The sequence below is a fragment of the Suillus paluster genome (assembly GCF_016628075.1).
Source record: "Suillus paluster strain FC165 chromosome Unknown EDB91scaffold_33, whole genome shotgun sequence".
NCBI classification, from domain to species: domain Eukaryota; kingdom Fungi; phylum Basidiomycota; class Agaricomycetes; order Boletales; family Suillaceae; genus Suillus; species Suillus paluster.
The window spans coordinates 152,828-175,906 of NW_024537593.1; the positions used below are offsets into that span (position 1 = coordinate 152,828).

The 23,079-nt window shown below is 45.6% G+C and overlaps 5 protein-coding genes across 5 annotated transcripts; 3 read left to right on the plus strand and 2 right to left on the minus strand.

Annotated features, from left to right (window-relative positions):
• Positions 1-1,153: 1,153 nt before the first annotated feature.
• EDB91DRAFT_1139043 (uncharacterized protein) lies at positions 1,154-2,251 on the plus strand. The gene is made up of 4 exons (XM_041318911.1): positions 1,154-1,240; positions 1,292-1,523; positions 1,585-1,639; positions 1,695-2,251. The coding sequence occupies exons 1-4, from the start codon at positions 1,222-1,224 to the stop codon at positions 1,896-1,898; spliced, it is 510 nt and encodes a 169-aa protein (XP_041176227.1). The 5' UTR covers positions 1,154-1,221; the 3' UTR covers positions 1,899-2,251.
• Positions 2,252-13,742: 11,491 nt separating this feature from the next.
• EDB91DRAFT_1082866 (uncharacterized protein) lies at positions 13,743-14,093 on the plus strand (the record flags this gene model as incomplete). Its single annotated transcript, XM_041315546.1, has 1 exon — positions 13,743-14,093. One exon carries the CDS (start codon positions 13,743-13,745, stop codon positions 14,091-14,093), a length of 351 nt encoding a protein of 116 aa, XP_041176228.1.
• Positions 14,094-15,972: 1,879 nt separating this feature from the next.
• On the minus strand, positions 15,973-18,165 carry EDB91DRAFT_1249420 (uncharacterized protein; the record flags this gene model as incomplete). Its single annotated transcript, XM_041323080.1, has 5 exons — positions 15,973-16,341; positions 16,397-16,629; positions 16,677-17,010; positions 17,055-17,914; positions 17,961-18,165. The coding sequence occupies 5 exons, from the start codon at positions 18,163-18,165 to the stop codon at positions 15,973-15,975; spliced, it is 2,001 nt and encodes a 666-aa protein (XP_041176229.1).
• A 390-nt stretch (positions 18,166-18,555) lies between these two features.
• On the minus strand, positions 18,556-19,047 carry EDB91DRAFT_1082868 (uncharacterized protein; the record flags this gene model as incomplete). Its single annotated transcript, XM_041315547.1, has 1 exon — positions 18,556-19,047. One exon carries the CDS (start codon positions 19,045-19,047, stop codon positions 18,556-18,558), a length of 492 nt encoding a protein of 163 aa, XP_041176230.1.
• A 591-nt stretch (positions 19,048-19,638) lies between these two features.
• EDB91DRAFT_1082869 (uncharacterized protein) lies at positions 19,639-22,816 on the plus strand (the record flags this gene model as incomplete). The annotated part of the gene is made up of 7 exons (XM_041315548.1): positions 19,639-19,662; positions 19,781-19,869; positions 19,939-20,314; positions 20,348-20,635; positions 20,921-21,701; positions 21,822-22,391; positions 22,569-22,816. The coding sequence occupies 7 exons, from the start codon at positions 19,639-19,641 to the stop codon at positions 22,814-22,816; spliced, it is 2,376 nt and encodes a 791-aa protein (XP_041176231.1).
• Between the last annotated feature and the right edge of the window lie 263 nt (positions 22,817-23,079).

Sequence of the window (23,079 nt, forward strand, 5' to 3'; positions counted from 1 at the left end):
GAGAAGCGGTGTCCAAACATGCGACTGCTGTGCAGTTTCACAATAAACAATAATGTTAATTTCTGTGATGCTCATTTCGGCCATAGAGACACTGGATGGTATATCTGCCACGAATGCCCTTGACATACGTCCACCAAGTTCGCTGCTCGCTCACATCCACCCTTCAATACTATGACCGTATTCTCAAATGATCCCAGTTGGTGGCCGACCATTCATTCGGATCTCATTTACGCCTATTTTGCAGGTTCGTGGAAAGCCAGTCGTATGACTTGCAACGGTGATGTCTGCATCTAACCTTGACTGCGGTTTTGCAGTTGCCGCCTCTGCTGGGGTGATTTATGATTGGAGTGAGCAAGATAGTGTTAAAGAACCCGCTGATTATTCTCATGATATTTCCAGCACTAACATTCGGACAAGAGGTAGGCTGATACCACGAATAGAACAGTCATCTCGCTGAGCATGATTTTATAGGTCGAACTGGTCTGGGTGAGTCGAGTTTCACGTCAGAAGAGCAACCTGGCAATACAATCAATCCGTTGTAGAGGCAACGCTGGTCCCTGGTGACCGTTCTGTATCTTAGTGTATGTAGCTTGCGTGATAATGTGGTTGGCAAGTTGTACTGACAATGAATTTTCTAGGTGCGCTACGGTGGGATATTATGTGCCGTGTATGTTTAGAGGGTAAACTATTTGATGTCGTGCTGATGAGCCCTCTCTCACAATCAGCGCCAACATTTTGGGTATGTCTCTTCACATACACAGTGTTTACTCCTTCTGACCGGCAGCATACAGCAAGTGTTCCAACAATCTCGTTAACAGATGTAGTGAGCATTCTGCAATGATCTGACATTCCCATCCAATCAACCGCACTTCCATCCAGGGGTGAGTCGGATTCTTGATCAGGTTGTTGGTCCAATACAATGATCACGACAGCTGTGAGTTTGTTTGGACCCTGCGATCCTGCGAAGTTGAACACTAACCGGATTTGTCAGGCCATGTTATGTTCGTTGCAATAGATTGGATGAGTTTCGTCGTAAATGCACTAGTGAGCGGTCAGTTATGCAGCTGCAATACCTTCCTGATATTGATCTGACTAAAAAAACTAGTCATCCTTATCACTCGGTTATATGCCATGTACCAGCGATCCATAAAAGCACTGATACCTCTCGTTCTTCTCTTCCTGGCTGTCAGCATCACCAATGGGGTGATCGCCGCAATATCAATGAGGGTTATTTCAGCGGGTAAGCTTAATTAACTGATTCAAGTGCACAACGCTCATTGATGAATACCAGAGGAGTTTGTTCTTTCCGGCACCTATCAGTGCAGTTTTGACTATGGCGGAGATGTTCTACTTCTGGATACTATCAGTTGGATACTCGGAACTGTATGGGAGGTTTTCGCACTGTGTCTCGCAGTCTGGATTGCTGTAAAACACTTCCGTGAACTGCAACAACAATCAGGCGGACGGATCATCGAAAACTGTTTGACGGTGTTGATAAAAAGTCACATGGGTTACTTTGGGAGGTGAGCTCATGACAAAAACACACTTCTCTTTTTTCGCTGAAGGCAAGTGCGTGCTACATAGTTATCTTGCAACTTCTTGCTTCAACCTCGGTCATTTTTCTCCAGCCATCTCAGGGGTACGCTATCTTGTCACTGACCTCTACATGCATCCACGGTTCATCATTTCTATAGAACCCATATTCCACGGGAAGTCAAATCTATGCTGGTGTTGCTCAAATTCTCTTGTCCGTGCAGATGTATGTGCTGGGACCGCGCCTTGTCCTTAGCATTCGAGAATATCACGCCAAACTCGTAGCCGACTCCGATGCAGCAACCGCCATGACTTCAATTGCTTTCCAGGAGCGCGTATATGTGTCAACTAGCAGCACTGTGTAGCAGGGAGACACACAATGCGATTGACACTCGTCTGGTTCTGCGAGGAGCAGGAGAATTTGTTCTTTTGGTTCGAAGTTTTGTCGTGGTACTGATTTAAATTATTTGGTGCTCCGAAGAAGATTTGAATTTCGGGAAAGAGATATGGGAAATTCTAGAGCAAGTGAAGGTCAAGTTTGAAGTACGAAGGAGGCTCGCCGTGTTATACTATGAGTATTACCATCCACCTACATCAGGAAACAGGCCCCAGTGTCATTTTGATGCAAGAATTTGTTGCAGTTGTAGGGATGCAGTGATGCATTGCTGATGTATCTGTAGTGCATCCAAAAGTGTCACATCCATCAGTCTGACCCCGGATGAATGCTATCTTGTTAGCGCATCGAGTGACTGTTCAGTTCACATATGGGACCTCAAGATCATTCAGCCAGTTGGAGATCCACTCTTGCACGACGATCAACTATTCACTGTTGCTATGTCCCCCGATGGAAAATACATTACCAATGCTGGATCGGACGCAAAAATCTATGTATGGAGCCTTGAGGCAGCACTCAAACAGCAGGGTCATGATAATGTGAGTGTGCTTATGTGCTGTCTGCATCTTTTCTAAGCAGGTTTGATTGTCATTTTGGTTGTCATTCAGAGTGCGGATGGTGGCAATGCAAAGCACGACATGAAGCTCAAAGCAAGTTACCCATTCTTCTCGTTCACACTGCATCTCAGTTATTCGCCAGGGACTTGATGCTCGTTGGCTCTCTAAACAGCAGGTGAATAACAGAGGCTTGGCGAAATATGTCATTATAGCTTTTCATTTATGACCTTTCGCAAGCCTGACACTGATACAGGGCGATAACTTCTGGGACACTGATATAAACCGTGCACCTCATCGCGCCACTCCTGCTGCAGGCCTATCATCCCCCCCTCATTGGTGCAATCTATTTGGTTCGCTGGGTTTCAGCACTCAATCTACAAACATACCCCAATCAATACCACTTCAGCCCAACAGTCCAAGCATTGAAATTTCAGCTTATTTCCTGTGGCAATTTCCAGCCACCCTGTCAATGTAGCTCCTGCCCGGGATGAAGATGTGAGTGCTCATCAATACCAATATTCATCAGGAAAAACCTCTTATTGATATTAGACTCTAGAGACAATTCGAGAAAATCTGGTCAAACATAGAAAATCAGTTGGTGTTTTCTCAAATGCATGAATAAAACATCACATATTCAACAATATCAGAAAATGGGCACACTCCCAAAAGAATTCAGACAAATGCTAGAGAATTTTCTCCACACAAGATACAAGCATATGATTATACTAATTTATGTATACCATGAGCAGCCAGTTGGAAATAGATGTGCCTTTCTCACCTCCTCACACCATTTCATTTCGGCATCCCAACGATCTGCAACAAGTCTATACATGTAATTCTGAGAGACTGTTAGAGGGGCCGGAGTCTGACAGTAGGGTGGGACAGGAGTTTGAGGTATTTCTGCAACAGGGGTAGGAAAAATCCCCAATTACTGGATCGGAATTCTGTGCATCAACAGTTTTTTAGTCCTGGTAACTTGGTGAGAACCTGCTCATAGAATGATATCACCAACAACTTACCTTTTGATGGGCGAGTTTTTGATGGGTGAGTTCCCATCTGCAGAGTCCTGGGAAGGTGAGCATGGACTATATGTGGTTTGGGGCTGGTTTGGGGCTGACAGGTATCAGGATATAGTGGAGTGTGCTGAATTTGTAAGTAAATTTTTTTCACCCACACACCAATTTCCTTCTGGTCTCCCACTCAGGCTGCTTTCATTGCACATTGCTGGTCTAAGTTGATTGGGCATTATGTCCCAAGCACAACTAGGGATGTGCACGGGTAAACCCCAGGGTATCACAGGTGCCACCCGTACCCTTACCCCATGATGTACCCATACCCGCGCTGAGGGTATGGGTGTAGTGACGGGTAGGAGGGTATAACACCCCAGGGTACCACCCATAGTGGGTATACCCTACAGGTATAGTATACTATAATGAAATGTTACAAAAAATGTACTATGTAGCTACTCAATGCAGTCCCAACCATCCTCAAGCTCTTCCTCATCAGTATCTTCAACATCAGGTAGGGAACTAATCTTGACAATGTCTTCCGTCTTGATGAGGTTGTGGTGGCTCCAATAACCGAGGCATAGGAGCGCTCGAGTAGACTGAGCGGTCAGACGTGAGCGCACGTGAGACAGAAGGAGGTGTCCCTTGCTGAATAGACATTTGATGTCAATTGATGTAGCTATGAAAAATGTGTGACAAAAAACATGTCAGAATGAACCCATAAGAGCCAGTTCGGCAACAGGATGTTGGCCGACATTTGGCAAATTGTCAGGTGAGAAGTTGTCAGCTTGATTTTTGCTGAAGGTCGGAGTGTGAATAGTATGGGCGCATTTGGACCAACCCCCGATACTACTGTATGCTGTTATCTACATAGGTGCCCGTTGTTAAGGTCGTGCTCAAGGGAGAGGTTACTCAAAGGGCTTCGGCTTCAGCTCGTGCACTGCGCCCCTTACCCAAGTACATGCCCTTAATTTCTGGGGGACAGAGGGGAAGTCCGACAGAAGTCTGGGGAGTTCCGGAGGACAGAAGTTGGTGGAGTTCGGCAGAACTCCAGAAGACTATATGGGGATGGAGTAAGGCTACTATGGAAGTCCGGAGTAGAAACAGAACAGAGGTCAGACTACCCTAAGGTAGAGCTGGAGAAGTAGTCCTAAGGTTTAACCCCTAAGACTCGGAGGTGGACAAGAGGTGAGATTCAAGTCTGGAGATTGCAGGAATGAGCAGAACTAAGATGATATTTGAACCGAGGAGTTCCGGAGTATTACAGGGGTTTATATACTGTAGGTTCCATGTAAGTAAATCAGTCAGCAAAGGTAAGGGCTATGTACGAAGCATGTGGAAAGTCTATTACTAAGTGTAACAGATCAAAGCAGTGAAGTCAGAAATGAAGTAGGAATGGACAGATCAATAAGCATAGCGGAAAGGACATAACCGGTGACCGGAGAAATAGCTAATCTAAAAGGAGTTAGGGGTGAGTGCAGAGATGAAGGTGGAGCACTGGGCGGAATAGCAGGACGGAGAACCAGACTTTAATGGAGTAGATCCGGAGTTCTGGATCTGGAGGTATGGGATATGACACCCGTCCTTGGATTCAGCCAGAGTCCCTGCTGCAATGGATCATCAATTGAAAGTCACAGATTTTGTGCCCTGACGCCCAGAAGCTCGCCGCCGCCTCATCCAGTACTCTATCCTTCTAATTAGTATCTTAATCAGTGCTACAAGCAGTGTCCTACAATCCATGTATTCGAAGGATCCAGAGCTGTATCATACCTCTGCTCTCTTGGGTGAAGCATGGGTCATCGAGTTATTGTCTGGTCACCCCGATCAAATACGGAGTGAACTTGGTGTGCACGCACACATTTTTGCAGCACTTATCTCTGAAATTCGTGCCCTCGGACACACCAACTCCAAGTTTGTTTCGCTAGAAGAACAACTTGCGATTTTCCTGTACACTGCTGTCACGGGCTTGTCTATCAAGCACGTCGGCAAAAGATTTCAACATTTGAACGATACAATTTCTCGGTAAGTAGTATGTGCTAATAACTGTTTGTAGACTGATTGTATGTTCTATGTAGTTATTTTTGCAAAATGCTCACCATCTTCTTGTCCTCCCCCTTCTATACGAAGTATGTTCAGTTGCCGGATGCCTCTGTCCCCAACAAAATTCGCTGTAACCCCAAGTTTTGGCCGTTCTTCAAGGATGCCATTGGGGCCATTGATGGGAGCCACATCCATGTGTCACCTCGTGCATTTGAACGAGGCCCGTATTGAAATCAAAAGGGTTTTGTTTCCCAGAATTGTCTCTTCGCCTGCGACTTCGAGCTCAAATTCACATATGCCCTCACTGGCTGGGAGGGCTCAGCCACAGATGCACACATCTACGAGGCTGCAGAGGGTCACGACCTTCACATTCCCATAGGGCAATACTTCCTTGCAGATGCAGGTTTCCCTCTGCGGCCTGAACTACTCATTCCTTACCGTAATGTGCACTATCACCTCACAGAATGGGGCTGCGCAAGTGTTCGGTGAGTGTACTAGCCATTATTCTTCCTGCTGTGCACTGATTTCCTGCAGGCCAACTACCAAACAAGAATTATTTAACCTCCATCATGCATCAGCTTGAAATGTCATCGAGCGAATATTCGGTGTCTTGAAACGACATTTCCACATCCTCCTTCTATCCCCGTCATATGCTATGGGTATACAAGCTCAGATTCCAGCTGCATTATGCAGCATTCACAATTTCATCCACTTTCATGATCCTGCAGAAGGTAGACTGCCGGATGCAGACTATTTGCCTGATGATGCACCTGCTGCAAACTCAGAGGGCGCACCAGCAGAAGACCATGCGGCTGTGCATGACAATCTACATTTGATGTGCGATGGCATTGCTGAAGCAATGTGGGTGGACTATCAACACATTTTGCGGGAAAGACATGCTCTCAAAGATGACAACAACAATGATCTATCAGACCAAGGTATCTTGGAGGATGAGGGTGGACTGGGCTAATTCTCACTAATAGCACGTAGTTGAACTTGTACAATATATCATGATATGAAACACGCGCAATACAGGATGTGGGATACTACATGTTGGTACGATAAATGTGACAGGCGGCGATAGCTCTATGCAGACCCAAGGAGTCCCAAGATAAATTCACGGTGCATCTCAAAGTCATCCTCCAGCTCAACGTAAGCAGCAAGATTGTTTTTGCCTCCTGAATGAGAAAAGATCCACAAGAGCTTGGCTCTCTGAGTGACTGACAGGTCTCCATCTCCAGTGCACATAATTGCCAGGCCACGAGAAATCATGGTAACCACTTGAACAACTGGCACTGGCTCAGCGACCACATTTTTGTCGATATTTTTCTCAATAACGTTGGTGAGGTGATTGATAGTACCTTGCATGTTCATGATGGTGGCCGCTGGAGTAATCTTGGCAGCTATTTTGGCAGTGCTGCTCATCCCCATCTGCGCACTGTCATATGCCGACACTTGAGCCTTCTTGAAGGCTGGTGACTGGGATGAGTGCACCAATGTTGGCAAAAGGGGGAGAGTTGATGAGTGGTGACTATCAGCGTAGCTGGACTTGGGGGTGGCATTGGAATTGTAGGATGACATCTCCAGGGTGTCAAGCAGGGTATTGGTGTGCAAGCGTTTACTGGACTGGGAGCCAGCAGTAGTAGCAGAGGTCCCATGGAACAGGGCGCTAGGGGGCATCATCAAGTCAGCGCTCATGTCTGGCACATCACTAGGGCCAGCGGCACTAGGGTCTATGTCATATCGAGAAGGTCAAGGCTCCCATCAGCACCCTCGAGCACATCGTCTATATTGACAGAGGTGGGGGCTGCTGTGGCAGGGTGGAAAGAGTGGTGTCCACAAGCACTGCTGTTCTTGCCCAGGATGGTCTGCATGTCATCATACCAAGGCCATCCTTTGTTGTGAAGAAGGCGTAGTGTAGCTCACGACTACTTCGATGTCAGTCCATGTCCCAACATGCTGTGCCATAGTGACATACCTTTGGTGCAACATACACATCCCAGACACTGGTGGCAGCAACACCCTCGATTCCAGCTCCTCGTACATTGTCCCAGTGGAAACCAGACACATTGCAGTAGATCTTGATTTGATTGAAGGTTTTTTTGAGCATAGATCTGGTCAATCCATGATCAATCAAGATAAGATCATATACGCACCAAGGTCCACTTTGTCTTTGCCATCTTGCCCATATTTTGTGGGCCTATAGTCTGAATCACCTCTTTAGCGTTGATAGCAGCCAGCTGCGCTGTTGAAGATAGTCATCGGGAAATTTCCACCATCACCGCCTGCTGCCTGGTTCTCGATCAAGTGCTGAAGTAGGACATCCACCTCTGATTCTTGCCAATGTGCCTTTGTGCTGTTGGCCGGTTGTGTTGTCTCGGGTTCAAGTTGAGCCATGAGTACAGTTGCGAAGTTTGCACAGATGGCGGTGAGGGCAACAACACTAGTACAAATTCTTTGGCGACAATGACAATCAATAAAGTAGGGAGAATTCATGGTACAAGTAGGAGAAGTAAAGTTTGAAGTCTGACGTCTGGGACGCTTTGAGCCGAAAACCTCTCACCTGACATTTGCCAAATGTTGGCCAACATCCTGTTGCCGAACTGGCTCTAAAGGAGGGCGGGCATGGACTCACCAGGTATTGTTAAGTAGTCTAATGCCATACGAGAAAGGTGGGAATATACTGCACAGCGCTCATGCCACCAGGCAATAGGATTGGGGACATCCTCAATATTGGCATTGAGGTAGCGCTCCAGTTCATCGCCCAGGTCAGTTGCCTTGGGTGGCGCCAGTGCTGGCATATTGTCAAATAAATTATAAAAAGTTGAGTTGCAGTTAATGATATTGAGCTGTGCAAAATAAAATAAAAGACACATACAGTGGCTCAAAAAAGTGTCCGAATGTTTATGCATTTTCAAGTAATTGGACAATAGCAAGGCAGAAACAAACAATAACCGAAGGGTATAGGGACATGTCCAAAAGCCCTATATAATAGCTAGAATCTGAGATATATAGCGTGTCAACCCGACCATATATGGGCAAGCTATGGTAATTCTAAATACATCACTCATTTGGACACTTTTTTGACTTTATATTAAAATTACAAAATCAGACCATTCATACATTATACTCTTAATTAAAGTTGTGTCATAACAATAATATGGTCTGATTGTAATATTATTTGAATATATAAACCCACACAAGATCATGAAATTCAACATAATCATCATGAAGCCCATCTCCTCTGCTGAAAAGGATAATATCCTTGTTCTCTGTACCTCTGGTTTATCTACTAGGCAAATTGCCTCAAAAACTGGTCTTGGCAAGTCTACTATTGCTACAGTCATAAAGCAGCACATGCCAGAGAAAGAAAATCATCAAATGGGATGTCCTCCCAAGCTTACTCCACAGAACAAAAGAGCTATTGTTCACCAAATTCTATCTGGCAAGGCTTCAAATGCTACCCAAGCTACCAAGTTCATCAATTCCATCATCTCCACTCCTGTCTCCACCCAAACTGTTAGAAATACCCTCAAGGCAGCCAATCTTAAGGCTGTAACCAAGAAGAAAAAACCTCTTCTCTCTGTAGCTCATAGGAAGAGAAGACTGGCCTTTGCTTTAAAGCACCAACATTGGACTGTGGAAGACTGGAAGAAGGTGCTTTGGTCAGATGAAACAAAAATCAATAGAATGGGGTCAGATGGCCAGGAATATGTGTGGAAAAAGGCAGGAGAACCATTAGGAGAAAGAGAAGTCAAGGGTACACTGAAGTTTGGAGGAGGAAGTATGATGGTATGGGGTTGTATGGGGTGGAATGGTGTGGGGATTCTTTGTGAGGTGGAAGGAAGGATGAATGCAGAGCAGTACATCTCCATTCTAGAGGAGTGTCTACTCAAAAGCATGCAGGAGTCAGGAATTGATGAAGAAGACATTATCTTTCAACAAGATAATGACCCCAAACACACCTCAAAACTGGCTACAAAATGGTTTGAAGACCATGATATCAATGTTCTATCATGGCCAGCACAGTCTCCAGACCTCAATCCCATTGAACATCTCTGGGAATTACTCAAAAGACTACTTGCTGCCTATCAAGATCCTCCAAGGGGGCTATTTGAACTATGGGAGAGAGTTGCAGCAGAGTGGAAAAAGATTGCTGAAGAGGAGTGCCAGAAATTGATAGAAAGTATGCCTAGGAGGATTGCAGCAGCTATTAAAGCCAAGGGGGGTAACACCAAGTACTAGAATCATAGAATAGTCTTGGTTAAATATAAAGTCAAAAAAGTGTCCAAATGAGTGATGTATTTAGAATTATCATAGCTTGCCCATATATGGTCAGGTTCCCACGCTATATATCTCAGATTCGAGCCTTGATATAGGGCTTTCAGACATATCCCTATACCCTTTTGTTATAGTTTGGTGCTGGCTTGCTATTATCCAATGACTTAAAAATGCATAAACATTTGGACACTTTTTTGAGCCACTGTACCTCATGAGCCGTAGTATTCAACATCTCAATATCATCTCCATTCTCTTGAATCCCCACCTCGAGGTATGACCGTTCAAACTCATCGCAGACAAGTGTGGCTGCAGTCTCAATCCAGATGTCCTCCCACCGTGCATTCTTGAAATAGGCCAATTTATGGCGTGGATGCAGTACTGTAGTAATAAATAAACAAAGGTCAGTATCATATTATTATTTAAATCAAAAAAAGACTCACCCATAGCAATCTGGTATACCTCAGACTTGTCCGTCAACTGGTAGTACCAGTTGAGTGTTCACTTGGCAAGGCAAACAGCCGCACGGATAGAATTGTAATATTTCTTGTTGTGTGAGTAGGTGGTGAGTTGCTCATCAATCAAATCCATCGCGGGAATAACCTTTGCAAGGTTAGGCGTCCCCCGCGAGAAAAACAATGTGGCATCCTTGAGAATCTTGAAAGACATGTTTAGTAAGCAATTTCCAGTAAGGGACCCATGCCTACCTTAAACCTGTCCTGCAACTGGCTGGCTATCTCCCAATCACTGTCGACAAGCTCAAACTTGTGCAATCCTAGGTCACGCTGCTGAGTGACTGTGTCAATTGCTTCCCGATAGACGACAGCATAGTCCAGCATATTGAAGGTCGAGTTCCAGCGGGTGCAAACGTCCCGTGGCATATTCATTGGAGTCATTTGCAGGTCGAGGAGGATTTTGTGCCAGGCAGGAAGCAAGATGGTTGTGGAAATGATCAGTTTGTAAGAAAGCTTGCGCAGCTAGAGGGAGCCATCAATATTGAGGTGTGCTTGTATTTTTTTTTGTCTTACCTTCAAAAGCACTAACTTTACCAGTCGGATATTTCTTTGCAGCTCAATTTGTTCATCCTGGTCCAACAGCGCTACCTCATCCACCCAACCATCCTCATTATCTGGCAACTCCTCTTCTCCAACATTGGTGCTGGCATTAGCATTGGCACTGGCGTCTTCACTCTCAACTTCATTGCTCAGATCGGCAAGCTCCATATCACTCGCAACATCATCATTGTCTGATTCTCTTGCGGCCTTTGAATTCTTCGTTATGTCGAACTCACAAAGCAGGGACTTGGCGATCAGATTCACGGTGTGCAAGAAGCACTGTGTGTGACTTGCTGCCCCCCCAAAGTCAGGAAGCAAGTCCTCAAGCCCGTCAACCATGACATTGTTGTTCGAGGCGTTATCACATGTGACACTCAGTATCTGTGGGACAAGTTAGCAAGTAAGTTTTTTTCACCTTTTTATCCTAAATGCCTTGTACCTTGTCTGATATTCTAAATTCTTCTAGCATTTTTGCAAATACTGCCGCAAGTTCCGCACCAGTATGGGACTGGTCAAGTTGTCATGTCATTGTGTGTGGGCACCTCATAAGTCTTTCACGTACCTTCGCCACCTCAACAATGTCTAACAGCAGACTCAGTGGGATTTCGTTGTGCTCAAGATGGACCAATACCACCACAAAGGCTCTATGGTTGGTGGATGTCCATGCGTCCGTAGTAAAATTCATCTTGCCGTCATATTCCTGGTAAGTCAAGTCAGTTTCATTCATATTGAGCATGAAGTCACTAACTTTCAACATTTTAGCAATGTGTTGTCGAGTGCACTGCAAAAATGAGCTGTACGTCACGCAAGATAGTGGTCGGGGAAGGTAAGTAGTATTCTGGCCAGCCTGTTTTCATTAACAATTGAAATCCTCGGTCTTTGACTATCTCGAATGGTTGCAGGCTTTCGGAGACCCAACGTACAAGCTCAGCTCTGCGTCATGTTAAATTTGTCTGTGTCATATACCTGATCTGACCGCTCCGATACTGATATCCGCTCCGCTTTCCGACCCTTCTGCCCCACCCATCCTCCGCTCCGTCCAATCACAAGTCCGCATTCTGCCCTACGCTTCCGCTCAACCGCTCAACCGGTCCCCTTCCATAACCTCTCCATTCAACTGGACCTCTTTCCCCTTTTAGATATATACTTCCCCTTTTAGTACATAGACCCTTACTTCTGGATGACTGGTAATTCCTATTGCTGCTTGATCACTGATCTGATGTGTACATATTGATATCCGCTCCGACTTATGTCTTCACCTATGTAAAGTACTTACAAACTATATCCTTGGTACATAGCTTTACTACATAGTTATCCTGATCACTGCCTCATACATAGAAGTATATAACATATCCTGTACTTAGATATTTTCCTCAGTCTTAATATTACTTGTCTTCTTGCAGTTATATCTTGTGAGAATTCTCAGTAGGACCTTGCCTCCTCTGGACACAAGTCTCAACTTGTTGTCACCTCTGACCCTCCAACCCTCTGCTCCGACTAGAGCCATGCTCTAAGTCTTCCCCTTATTACTCCGCCCCTATCAAATATCCTCCTTTGCCCCTCTGCATTATCTTCCACCTTTCCCACCCCTACCAACATTCCCCTGCTCCTATCCCCTCTCCGCACCACTCCGCACCTTCTCCGCTCTGCTCCTAGTTGGCCCACTGCTAGTAGCTCATACTCCCTGACCCTCAGAGCGGACCAAAGCGGTCCAATCATCCTACCGTCGGACAATGTCAGACCCACTCCAAATTCGGGGCACGTACTCGGCTAAGGGTGCAGTGCATGAGCTGAAGCCAAGCCCCAACCCCTCTGCTTCCTGAGTCAGCACAGTACCTAACAGTCTGGCTGCATAGTGACAAAGACTTACTTAGTCTCAGTGCGGGTGTGTTGACGGTAGGAGTATGTCACCTTCCCCTTCCCCTTGCGTTCAAAGGACACTGTTATTGATCTGTCTCGCAGGATTACCTGGAATGATTTTGGTGCGGACCTCGCTTGCATCCTTTGTGTCATCAGCAGCTTTCAGTACCGCATCACCCCAACACAATTTGACGAGCTTCCACATATTTCCAGTGGACCAGGCATCTTTTTTATCCAAATACCATTGGATGGTGGTCTTGCATCCTCGTGCACTACACTTGAACTCATGTGCCTGCCGACCATCATTCTCAATGATGCGCTGGTGTTGGGTCAAAGAATGCATATACTGGTGAGGTCCATTCTTTCATTAACCATTCTATATTTTTATTAACAAGAATGTTTGCTTGAACAAGGGTGCTCATACTTAGCTTGTCAGCAGCACTCTCAACATCTGGGCTGGATGATTGGTGATCAGCATCGTCATCGTCGTCGATGTCAATCACATTGTCATATAAAGCAGCCTCTTCTTCCTCAGTCTGAATGATGGCCCTGTGTACTGCTGGCACTGGTACTACTGGCACTGGTGGTGGTACTGGTGCTAGCTGTGGCGGAGGTGTCATTTCTTTCAAGGATGATCCGTTGCCAGAATCATCTGGTGGGGTAGCTTTGGCCTTTTTGGATTTGATGGCCACCATGCTTTCTCCTGTTTGTGTGGTTCTTCCTTTTCTTGGTTGAGGCACCATCAAGCTTCTCCTCGATAGTGGCTCTAGCCTTGTCAGTCAATTTGGTGACTCGTTTAGCAGTTTTTCGAAAGCATGTTGAGCTGCATGGTGTGTAGGCTGTAGGGAGCACTAAATATCATTCCTAAATCTACATAGTGAGTATTTTAAAGTTTGACAACTGTACAGTAGCAGAGTTTTGGTTTTGGTAAAGTCTATGTTTGTTTTCATGTGTCAACCCAAGGCAAGGGTATGGGTAAGGGTACAGGTGAGCTGGGACCAGACCCCCACCCACACCCATGACCCGCACGGGTTTCCAAAACCCGTGCATATCCCTAACCACAGCTGCCCAGATCATTGCAGCTGCTTCAGTCCCTACTCCTGCACCCATGGCAGCGTCATCCGCTTCCCCAACCCTTGACGAGGGTCCTGACATTGCTGACATCATCTCTGCTACTGAGCAGATGGACATTGACAATGCAGTGCGCTTCCAGGCCAAATTCTTTGGTAAAGCCTTTATGCCCATATACCTCATTGTCCTGATGCTTATCCTCACCACATCCCTAGCTGCCTGGGGATCCTTACCACCCACTGGTTCTTCTGAGCCACCGGTACCTATTAGGACTGCCTCTCCTGCACCAAGCACCTAGTCCATGGGGAGGCTTTCACTCTCTCCCCGAAAAAGAAAATCCAGAGAAGATCCTCTTGTTGAGTTGATCTGAAGGGCATATGTAATGCTTGTAAAAGCCTAGTTATTAATTCGTCACCTAAATGACGAATCATATATGTATCAGGCACATTCTTCTCTATTCTTTCCTCAGCATTCCTTGATATTCTATTGGCTTATTACTACAGTATATAAAGTAGAACTCGTAGTAAGAGACGAGTAGTTGATCTTTCACCCCCACCTTAACATGAAGCTTAGTTCAGCCAGTTTCATCTGTTTGAACCCTAAGTCCTTCATCAAATAGCAACTCTTTTCAGTGTGAACATTTACCTAAACACCACACAGTCCTACCACTAACTTAATGTGTAGATTGATTTTCGATGTTTAGACTTTTGAGTTTCCCACACTCTTGTTCTTATCTACTGGGTTCCCCTGCCCTTATACCTTGATGGATCCTTCCAATACTCGGGGGCTGTGTTCCCTAGTATGTATAGTGTATATTGTGATAGTCCGATTATAATATACCATCCTATACCTGTCTGACAGTCCTAATCAGTGAAAATAGGAGATATATCCTTGATATTAATATTCTGACATATTCCTGTCTGATCCTTGCCATGAAAAGACTTGATGTATGTACTAGAAGTTAAATATAAACAGTTTGGATAGTTTGTGTAATGGCAAAACTTAAAAATGCGAAAATATGCAGTAGTATAGCCAGAAGGAGATATTCCATTCTAGAGAAGGATTCTGTTGCTATTCTCATACAGCTATGTGATTTATATATTCTAGATATCAATAGTAACAGGCACCCTACCAACCTGGAGGGTTGGAGCTGCAGGAAAAAATTTCCCATGGGGTGAACCACCAGGAGAGGGTAAGCACATAGCACCACAGGGACTGATACTGTTGACCTAGGCTCCTGATATGTTGCATATACTATTGAAAGGGATGTTGGGGATCATATTTACAAGTCTATATACCTAAAGCTCAAAAAATGCGTAGCTATTTTCTATTTTATGCTAGTACAGCACAGTACATGATATAGGGCGCTCTAGGAGGTAAAATAAGGGCTGTGATAGGTACATATATGTTTAAAAACATATTCTAAACACGCTAGAGTACCCCAATACTGGAGGGGAAAAAATGCGAAACAGTTTTTGATATGTTTTCCATTATGTCACACTTGCAGAGGCTCTGTACCAGGTATTGGTGCAAAAATAAAGAGAAAAAGCGGTCTATTATATTCTATTATGTGTATATAACCTATACCACTACATAAATGCAAGCTGTATCTAATTGTGATGTGGTTGGTGAGCCAGGGATGGATGGGGAGGGTGTGGGAAAGGTTGATATTGTGGAGAATACCCAAAATGGGCTATGTTTTGGGTGTTGTGGAGAAGTTCCCACAGTAGGTGGCTGAAAATGCGAACATGTGGGCTTATCCAGCAAGATTTGTAATTTAGAATGTAGGATACATTCCCCATGGACAGTGGACAATTAGAGTAGATGATGTATCGGACTTTTTGGCTAATAGTCCATAAAAGATATATCTATATGACACTATCGGCTGCTCAAGACGGACAGTAATGCTACATCTAAAAATGCAACTTTGTTGAAAAGTCACTTGCAAAGTGCTTCCAAGCATTTTGAATCGGGTTAGCTCAGGTATGTGTCCATAAATGTTCGTTTTTGGTTAGTTAGCTCAGGTATGCCTCCATAAACGGTTGTTTTTGGTTATGTTGGACCCTGAAGTGACTTTCACACAAGCCGATGCGAGATCTCATTGTTATCACCTCGAATATCAGTGTTTTATAGTGTAATCTACATCTGATAACTATGTGCTATACCTAGGAGGCCCATCACTCAGAATCTGACTCGGATGAGCTCTCTCTATTGCCTGCCTGCGAGGGTCCAACATCTAACACATACTGCAAATAACTGTCAAACTCAACTTGCTCTTCTGTAGTGAGGTTATCAAAAGCTGACACAATCTCGTGAAAATTTTCTTCATGGTGCGGACCACCAAAAGCGTCGACTGTGATGACAGCTGATTGTTGCTCCTGCAATGTGCAATGCATAGCGCTGCCGACCAAGGCCATCACAAATCTCATAGCCTTTAGTGGTAAGTTGCCGAGAAAAACTTCGCGTCCCGAGTACCACACAAATTGAACGACGCCAGCCATGATAAATGCATTTTGAAATTTCGCGTCTATGGTAATATTCCCACGCTGAAAAAAACCCATAGTAAGTATAAAGTATTAGGAACTTGCGAGATCAACTTACCTTGTCTACCAAAGTTGCATGCATGAACAACAATGGGTCAGTGCCCCAGATCAATTTGTTCACCATCACTATGCGATGGCCTTCTGCTGTTGCAGTGCCCCCTTGCGGAGGGAACAGCTTATACAATATGAAAATGCTGTTGCGTGAAAATTGGGCGATTTTCCTGCATGTGCTGGATAATGTGTTCGAGACCTTTCTAAGGTGGGCGTGAGTGATAAAATTTTCGACCACGGCTACAAATATTAGTAGAACAACACAAAAGATATGAGAACAAACTCACCATCAGCCTCCAAAAAATGAGGTGTTGAATCTTTGATCATGTTCTCGAATTGAGTCGCGCGTTTCTTCCGCTTCTGCGTCATCGCATGTTTGGTAAACATCACCCATGTGATCAGAGCTTTTGCCCCCTTCACAGTGTGAGTGATATTGTCCTGGGACACGTGTATGGTCTTCGAGATTGCTGCCGGATGTTCGGCGACAACGGGTGTCTGCGGTGCTGCGATGCTTGTCTGCGGTTCGGTGACGCTGCGGGGGGCTTGTGGCATGAAGTATAGCATTCTGGGCAATGTAGCCCCCGTGTTGCATTTTTTTGTAGTGCGTGCTGGCCCCCCTGTCTGTGCAAATGTTAGATAGGATGAGAAAAGAGGGGGGAACTCACATGGACAACCTCCTCATGAGAGATCTCCCCCCGCCGGATCAGCATTAGATCCGTGGCCGGAGGGATGAAACCACTCCCCCGGTCTATGAATCCGACTCCCCTGTCGGGCGCTTCGTTGACCCACTGGGGTAACAATATTCCACACGCGTGGGTGTTACCCTGCTGCGGGCCCCTGTGCATTTTGAAGTTGGGTAAGAGTGAGCCGAATTGGCCCTGGTCGTAAGTATTCCCATCATAGATGGATGTACCGGCGTTGTCATTGTGTGCGTGGGTGTTACCCTGCTGTGGGCCCCTGTGCATTTTAAAGTCGGGTAAGAGTGAGCCAAATTGGCCCTGGTCATAAGTATTCCCATCGTAGATGGATGTACCGACATTGTCATCGTGTGCGTGGGTGTTACCCTGCTGTGGGCCCCTGTGCATTTTAAAGTCGGGTAAGAGTGAGCCAAATTGGCCCTGGTCATAAGTATTCCCATCGTAGATGGATGTACCGACATTGTCATCGTGCGCGTGGGTGTTACCCTGCTGTGGGCCCCTGTGCATTTTAAAGTCGGGTAAGAGTGAGCCAAATTGGCCCTGGTCATAAGTATTCCCCTCGTAGATGGATGTACCATTGTTGTCGTTGTTGTCGCCATCGGGGAAGAGTTCGGGCTGCATGAAATGGTTGTCGAGGAAGGGCTGCAAGTGCGCAAATTGATTGTTGTAGGGAGGTTGGGGTTGCGTGAATGGAGTGCCAAGGGATTCGGGCTGTGTGAAACGAGCGCTGGTAGAGCTTGAGGCATGTTGGGGTTGCGTGAATTGAGCACCTTGCTCCCGGCTGGGGCCAGGTGCGTACACATCATCATAAGAGGGTTGATAGTTGTCTGACTCGTTAGTTGTTGGTAGACTCTGAAATCGCGAATCACTCACCTGGGCCCCCAATTTGCCAGCCTTCCTGTATGCCCTCTTGACTCTCTTCGTGTGGATTGAAACTGAACGCTGACATCGAAGGCTGTTCAGCTGTGATGTTGAGTTGTTCAGCAGCTGGAAGTCCTGATGGGTTGAGTCCCAATCCTCTAGCTGGCTTGGGCACAGCAGCCTTGCCCTTTGGTTTTGATGGATGTTTAGTTGACATGCAGATGGCAGTCAGAAGAAAGAGCTGGGGATCGGTTTTCATTGATCGGTTCAAATCCGTTACTAGTATTACACACAGGTAATAAAACACATCCAAACGTACAAACTGGGAGCTATTGAAAAGCACGGCAGTCCCATGATGAAGTGATCTGGCAAGCGAGAAAGGCCTGGCATTTCAATAAATAGATATATGAACATAACTGGATAGGGGGGGAAAGCATGGTGTCGCAAGAAGGAGATTTATGAATGCAGCGTGTCAAAATGTCGATATACAAATGGCATGATCCGAGCAGATTTGAATGGGTGGCTATTCACTGATGCTATTGATTAGCAAGCGGTGAGTTGGCAGACAAATTTAAATACCATGATAGGAAAGGCTGTGTAGTTGTAACTATGCATCGTTGCTTTCAGCTTCTTCGTCATCGTCCGAGTCCATGGTATCATTACTATCATCACCATCTTCGGATGATGTATGGGAACCGTTGCGGTAAACTGAGCTGGTGAATTGAGGGTGATGAGAAGATTCTCCCGTAGATGACAGCAAGTCATTCTTGACATTCAGGCCCAGAACCTTTCCCATTATGTCTGCCTGGGCAGCGATGGCGTGAAGAATATTGCATTGATTGTCATAGACGGCTTGAAGGTAGTTCCTGTCGTCCTCAATTTCTGAATGGCTATGGCCAGTGAGAGCGACTCTAACTCTTCGCAATTCTTCATCAGAAGTTCTAAGGCGCATTTTGTTATCCTCATTGAGCGCCTTGGAAAATTCCAAATAGTCCTTTGCCTCCTGAACCTTCCATGTTGTAACTGCAAGATGTTGGCATGCAGCCTCGTGGCCAGCAAGTCTTGCCTTGGATAACTTATACAACGTCAACAAGTTCATTTCCACAAGGCCCTTCATTATCAATTCCTCGTGCTTTTATCATAAGATTGTGAATGAACCTCTAGGACAAATAGAATGATATTATGAACATACCTCTGCAATGTCTTTGGCTGTGAATTCCGATTGGCATTCTTGCCCTGATGCACAGGCCGACATACAGAGCTCCAGTGGAGAAGCAGATGTGAGCTTCCCCAAAAGGGGAGAAGCTAGAGGAGAAGACAAATGAGGGGGAAGGGTTGGATTGCGGAGCTTCATTGGAGAAGCAGGTGTAAGATTTCCGATAAGAGAAGATGAATGATGGGGAGATGCAATGTGACACTTGCCACGAGGTGAAGGGCTACGTGATAGCTCATTCGCTGCATGTGTATAGCCAGGCTTCCCACGACAGGATGGGGATGTGCAGCCATGCTTTCCATGATGGGAAGGGCTATACAATAGGCCCTCTCTCACTGCAGGAGAATTGGGCACCTCATCTACTGGGGAGAGAGGAATTTTGGGAGAACCTGAATAATCAGAGCCTATATTAGAGGTCATCAAATGGGGTGAGTTGTTTGTTTTCTTGAGAAAAAAATCCAAGAAAGGGATTTCAACATGGGTTGCACTACTGGAGTTAGTGTGAGCAGGACTACTTGACTGAGGAGAAGAGGTAATGGTGGGAGATGAAGGCGCAAATTCCATCGTCTCACTGTGTAGACAGCTCAGTAGGTGATGACTGTACAAAGCAGATGTGTAGTCTGTGGACTTTGAAAGACTTAGCAGTTTCGTGTGCACTCAGATACAGCACTCACGCCTGGAAAAGCAGTGCAAGTCAAAGTCTACAATGTAAGTATGCGTCTGTTAGATTCAATTTACCATGATACTGATTGCAGCGGCCAGCACGTACCTTTGCAGGTTATGTCCCAACTGCAAATGGGGAGATTTTCCATCCATTGAGGCACTTATTCTGCATCTCAACTCCCAGTCTACTTGTTGGCCACCCGAAGCACGACCGCAAGAATTACCTGTCCCTCCTGTATTCCATCAAGGTCCTATTTCAAGTACTACCGGTATTTGTCATCCATGTCCTGGATATGTCTTCGGTGTTGGTAAAAATATGCTCGATACGTTGGAAGACGATGAATATGCATACCGGCAAAAGATCAACTGCTACTACCCTTTCCATGATGAAGCTGAGTGGGAACTAGGGAAGTTCTTGGTTGAAAACCTCACTCAAACACAAATCACCAAGTTTTTGAAGCTGAAATGGGTAAAAAGGATTGTCCAAGCTGTAGGTACAACTCTGATTGTAAACATTTAACAGTTTAACAGTCATGCAAGACCGTCTTTCACCACAAAAGATAAACTCTTAGACTGGATGGACTCGCTCCCTTGTTTTACAGAGTGGAAAGTCTCTAAAATAGAGTTTTCAGGCTACAAGACAATCCATCCCATCAAACTCATTTGGTGTGATGCACTGGACATAGTCAAACAACTCTTTAGCAACCCAATCTTTGAAAGCCATATGACCTTTGACCCGCACCGTGTCAATGTCAGAGATCAGTGTGAATACGGAGATTACATGAGTGTCAATATGACATGGAAAATCCAGGTTTGTTCATTATATCAATACATTCCTCACTGAGTCACAGAAAGACTTGCAAATTTCTAGGACCACCTCCCTGTTGGCGCGACCAAAGTGCCAATCATCTTGGGATCCGATAAAACTCCTGTCACATGAATTACTGGAGGACTCGAGATGCACCTGATTTTCGTCACCATTGGTAATATCGATTCGGAGGTCCACTCCAAAGCAACATTATGAGCTTGGCACTGCATTGCCTACATGCCAATCGCAAAGTTTTGTGTGCATCTGGATTATCAGAGCATTCTCCAGGCACGGCTATGGCATAAATGCATGGACCTCATTTTTGCCAACCTCAAGGCCATGGCAGCAGAGGGATGTTTCATGGCTGACCCTTTCAGATATATTTGTCATGTTTTCACACTGCTCGTCGCTCATGTATCCAACCTACCAGAGGCCACCATGATCACTGCAGTTGCTAAAAACACATCCCCTCTGACTATGGCGATGCAAGGGGATTTTGGTGATGGGATGCTCCACCCCCCTCATACCGGAAAGTATACATTGCAACTCCTCGTCGATATTGCCAAAACAGTTAATCCTTGGGACCTCGACAAGTTCCAGAAAGCGGCCAAAGCTCTCAATCTGTCTGGCGAAGTTCTCCATACCTGCTTCAAATTTTTTGCCGATCATCCGCTCAAATGGGTGAAGGAGACTGTAGGAGCTTACGAGCTTGATACCCGGTTCATTGTTCAGCATAAGCGGGTTGGCACACACCACTTCACAAAAAGCATCACGCACGTCAAGCAAATGACAGGCCGTGAATACAGAGATATACAATGCACTATCATTGCATCAATCGCAGGTGCCATTCCACCTAGATTCATTCACGCAGTCCGCGGCCTTGTGGACTTTACGTACCTCGCACAGAATCCAGTTCATTCGCCCCAATCACTCCAAGCAATGATGCAGGCACTTTCGGATTTTCACTCTTTCAAGGACACTATTGTCGCCGCCGAAGCAAGGAAGGGGAAGAAGGGCATCAAAGAAGATTTCTTCATCCCCAAACTCGAACTAATGCGAAGCTTCGAGGGTACGATCAGGAGGTTGGGCACGTTGATGCAGTTCTCAGCTGATATGATGGAGTGATTGCTCATAACGCACTGTAAGGACCTTTTCCCACAGACGGCTTGGCAAAGCAAAGATTTTACAGAGCAGTGTGTTCGCATCCTTAATCATCAAGAGTCGATGGAAATATTTGACTTGTATGCATTGTTGACTTCTCGGGGGGCACCACTGGTCAATGCCATACACACTGAAGATGAGGAGGTCACAACTACTAATCCTGCACTTTCCTGGGTTTCCTGCATTCTCCCTGACAAGGTCAAGTCGGTTCATGGTCCCCGACCAGTCCATAATCACTTTCTAAAGGGCATTCTTTCTGGAGACGCGCTCACCGCTTTTCAATTGAATGTTATGCCAGATTACAAGTCACTGTCACTGGCTGAAATATGCACAAAATATGCTCTCCCTGACTTTGATCATGCGCTCACCGACTTCATTCGTTGTTCATCCCTGACCAGCAGTGAGCACACCCGCTGGGACCCCAAATATGGGCGCTTCCAGGTGTGGAACAAGTTTCGGCTGCAGCTTCACTTGGCCTTCCAGCCACGGGTCATCATGCCAAGCAGAGTAGTGCAAGTGTACCCGCCGAGTAACAATTTCCCCTTGGGCAATTGCGACACTATTCTCATTGACGGCCCGGGCATTGACAGCAACACAAGTATGTTTATTCCTTTTGTTTGAGCATTACTGATATTATATACAACGAGTTATGTCACCCAAGTTCGACTGATTTTTCAGCTGATGGTTCGATGAGGTTCTGACCTGGAACTGCCATCATACCTCTCCAATCCACTTCTCTATGTCCAGTTTTTTCGCTTTGCTTCCCATCCTGAAGAACGTCCTGAACTCATGATGTGGACTGTGGAGTGTGCATACACACATGATGAAAATGGTAACTGCCATAGACAGGGAGCTGTCATGCGAGTAATGCATGCAACGCATGTGGTTGAATTGATACCAGATTATGACGAGGCAGTGGACAAGAGCATGTCCTCCGCAACATGTTTGGAAAGTTACAAGTGTTTCTTTCTGAATAACTTTGCGGACAAGGAGAGTTATCATGCATTCAGTACCAGCCCATAATGTCATTTTAATGCATTAAGTAATTACAGTTGTAAGACACTTGTAATGCATCAACAGTTACTGCAGCTTATCCTCCCTTTTTAGAAATCTTTAAGGATCCCTAATGCACCACTGATGCATTAGCACTCAAGGTAATGCATTAGCCCCCAGTTGCCTAATTCAGCTGCTCCGACCATTAAAAAGTGGGTGGATACCTTATGGGCCTTCTGTAGTACCTTCCCCTTGCACTCAGACCCTTTGGATGTAGGGTAGTGGGCCTTCTT